At 40.0% G+C, this 3737-nt stretch overlaps 1 protein-coding gene across 1 annotated transcript in view; it reads right to left on the minus strand.

Annotated features, from left to right (window-relative positions):
* The window catches only part of rit1 (Ras-like without CAAX 1), a 7058-nt gene extending 4041 nt beyond the window's left edge, over positions 1-3017 (minus strand). Inside the window, exons 1-2 of the mRNA XM_030789057.1 lie at positions 2943-3017; positions 839-928 (exon numbers count right to left, since the gene is read on the minus strand). Coding sequence (XP_030644917.1) covers positions 839-920 — 82 coding nt within the window. The 5' untranslated portion in view covers positions 921-928; positions 2943-3017. The remainder of the gene's footprint in view (positions 1-838; positions 929-2942) is intronic.
* Positions 3018-3737: the final 720 nt, after the last annotated feature.

The following is a 3737-nucleotide window of genomic DNA, read 5'->3' on the forward strand; positions in this document are numbered from 1 at the left end:
AGAGAGAGAGAGAGAGAGAGAGAGAGAGGGAGGGGGTTTATTACATAACACAGGTTACATGACACAAAAGCTGTGTGATTCCCCTCCCTCCCTCTTCATCCATTTCTTTAATCCTGTCTTTTTTTTTTTTTTTTCACTCCTCAGCCTGCACACTGTTGAGACCCACAGCAAATGCTCTCCATGCAGCCTGCATGGATCTGCAAAGGAAATGCATTCCCTCTCACGTATCCATGGTGACAGCCCGAATAATCCGAACAGGGAAACATCTGTCATGTTTAAAACCCCCCCCCCCCCCATTTCACCCACCCTGCAAGGCAACCTGGATCCAAAACTGTTCACCTATCTGCACCAGGTGAACCATGGTGGTCTCCATAGCAACGGTGTCCAGGAGGGGAGAATGGTTGCTAAGCATCTGTGGCTTCCCCCCTTAACACGTCTGAAGAGCACCCTTGTTGTAGTGTGAGCCACCGCCCAGAATGGTACCATATACTCTGTGTGTGTGTGTGTGCATGCGTGTGTGCATGTGTGTGTGAATAGCACTGAGCAGTGAGAATGAGCCAAGTCAAATTAAGAAAGAAATATATTAGATACAGTAAAGTAGATGTTGACAAAATGGAGAATACAGAGATGATGAAAGAACAAGACCGACAGGGGATAAAAAGTACACAATGATATGAGAGACAGAGAGAGAGAGAGAGAGAGAGAGGGGGGGGGGAGAAAGAGGTGGAAGGGCATAAACAGAGGAGGTACTTCCCTTGAAAATGAACAAAACACTGAATTAAAAAGGCAAAGAAAGAAAGAAAGAAAGAAAGAAAGAAAGAAATGTGATGATACCCACCACTTTTCCCAACTCCTCCTTCTCCAAGCATCACCAGTTTATACTCGCGGGAGTGACCCCCAGTGCCCCGCGAAGACTCCATCCAAACAACTGACGAGGGAAATCACACACACACACACGTACACAAACAGACACACACGTACACAAACAGACACACAAGTGTCTGTACATCAGCTAAGGATTCTTTACACAGTTCATTATTCCTAGACATTCCTGACGTAACCTGTCTGCGGTCTGCTTTGTGAAAATGCTTCTGCTATATAAAAAGTGATCATACCTATATATACGTTTTGCTGAATTTTTGTATTTGCAGGCAGCAACCACGCATAAAATGGTGGGGGGTTTTTTTTTTTTTTGGTCACACTCTATAATGTGACTCTGTCTATTTTTATAGCACTGTGCACTTCACACATGGATATGTAGCTGTCTATCTGCCACGGTTAAAAGGAAATGACTCATTTTTGGCAGGCAGCTATTCATGTGACAATGAAATGCAACCCCAGAAAGGGTTTAACATTAACCACGGTCAAATAATAGCTATTTTTTCCACCACTCTGAGCAGGTGAACATAACAACAGCAACCACCATGTCTTTCATTGCGTTTTTGTTTTTCTTTTATTTTCTTTTTGTTCTTTTTAAAGGCAGAGCATCTGTTGACTGATAAAATCATAGGTTTTTGTTTTTGTTTTGTTTTTTTTAAAGGAGATTATTAAGAAAATGTGATCCGTGTGTATACCTACAGCAGTGAAACTGATGCAATAAATTAGAAATATATGACCAAGTAATGTACAATGATGTATTCTCAAATGTATGCATATATGGTGTTAATTCAACAGAGCTGAAAGCACTGAGTTTCAAAAATAAATAAGCAAACAAACAAACAAATAAATAAATAAATAAATAAATAAATCCCGCTGTTTGTTCCAATGATTTCATTGCTGTCAGAGAACTGTAGTGAAGCTTCGGTATGTCAAGCAGCTGATGTAATAAAGAATACAAGTTGGTAAAAAAAAAAATCAAACATTTAAACCTGTTGTCCAGCCTAAAATGGCTCCGAATAGAAACGGACTGTGTTCATGTCTGTATTGTGTTTCTCTCTGCGTTACTGTCGACTACCGAAACACTGGAACGCTTTCAGCTCACCCCCAATGAGAGATCCTTTAGTGCTAGGCAAACATATGCCTGAAACTGTCAGCATAAAGGGCGTGGAAGATAAATGGGATAATTCTTTGCCGAGAAACTCGAAACGTTTCCCCGACAAACAAAACTCGTCCACGGGTTTCGAGTCTCAGTTGAGTTCGCGGGCCACAGAGTCGATAAGGCCTCAAAGTTTGTAAGCCCTCTGAAAAGCAACTTTCATATCACGTATGATTAGAAATGTTTTGTTAATTAACTTTAAAGCACAACTAACGACGAAATGTTAGAAATTCGGTAAAACTTTGCATATGAGGGGAACAGGTAACCAGAAGTACAACAAACATTGATGTGACATATCGAAAGTCAATAAAAATATGCTTAGAGTTTTAATTTATGCACGCAATCCCAGTCAAAACACCTAGCAATAACGTTACTTGTGAATTAAATGGTAATAACGGCTGCCTGTCGTGAGAGCACGGGGACAAATTCATCCAACTTCCAAACTGTAAATACACTGGGAAAAAACAATGAGAACTGTTTTCGGACAATTCATCACTGGCTAGCACAATGAAGCTTTTCAGAAATGGCTTAGAAAACGACTTTTAGTCCAAAACAGAAGTGTTTGTAACTTAATGATATAACCGAAACGAACAAGCTTCGAGCGCTAACAGTTCTTGAGCATCTGAAAATGTTACAGCGGAACTTTGATGGAATGAACAATTCGTCTTTAAAATTTCAAACGACCCTTAAGCAGCGGACAATTTCCTACAGAGCATCAACGTCAATGTTGGCAACATGCTATAAGCAGCTAACAAATACGTTAAAATTTGACAGAAGGGCGAAAAGGGTCTCACATGCCTATTAACTAAACTTTAAAAGTCACTTTTCCCAAGCTCTCTGAACGACTACAATGACCGATAGTAAATACAATCAAACTTCAAGTTAGCACTGTCACCTAGTAGCTTACCTGTGTCACAGAACCTTTGCCTTCATCGTTATGTTTATGTCAATACAACGATCATTTAATAATTGCTGTTCAAATATTCTTCACATACAGTTTTCACAGTAAACATACATAGCCCCATATAACCAATGGGTTGGACAGTGCGTGCCTGGGTCCTAAAGTCCGGAGGATATGTGAGAGATTTCTGCATCTCTGACCTACAAAAAACTGACCATGTAGGTCGAGATAAGTTAGCCTTAACAAGTACGTTGATTTAGGTCAATTATTTTGCCCGCTTTCAAGGAGAAAAATGTCAAGAGTGTCTAATATAGTGTATAAGTTTTCGTTTTATTTGCACGTTCATTGTGTTAACAAATTCAACATACAAGTCAGCATTAGTGTAACATATTTAGCATAGACTCAATAGCATTATGCAGGTTAACACGGTTCAAATTACAGTACTCGTCTTCAAAAGCAATTTTTTTTTTCATCTGTAGAATGTACTGACATTTGTTTGATCAACTCTTGCCAATCTGGTTATTATAATAAATCAGTTTCATCTCATTTTTTTTTCTCCTTTTGCCTCTGATACGTTGTACAACACACAACAGCAAAAAAAGTGAGGGATTTGCTTTGGATAGGCAGGTTGGGCCATAAAGACAGAGGAAGAGACCTGACTACAGAGGGAAATAGGAAGGGAACTCAAAAGAGGATGGGGGGGGGGGGGGGAAAGATTCACAGAGAGAGAACCCATCACCATTCCAAAGACAGCAGTTACATACAAGTAGAATAGGCAGGGACATTGCCCCTGCCAGTGCA

Source organism: Chanos chanos, chromosome 12, assembly GCF_902362185.1.
Source record: "Chanos chanos chromosome 12, fChaCha1.1, whole genome shotgun sequence".
In the NCBI taxonomy this organism is placed as follows: Eukaryota; Metazoa; Chordata; class Actinopteri; order Gonorynchiformes; family Chanidae; genus Chanos; species Chanos chanos.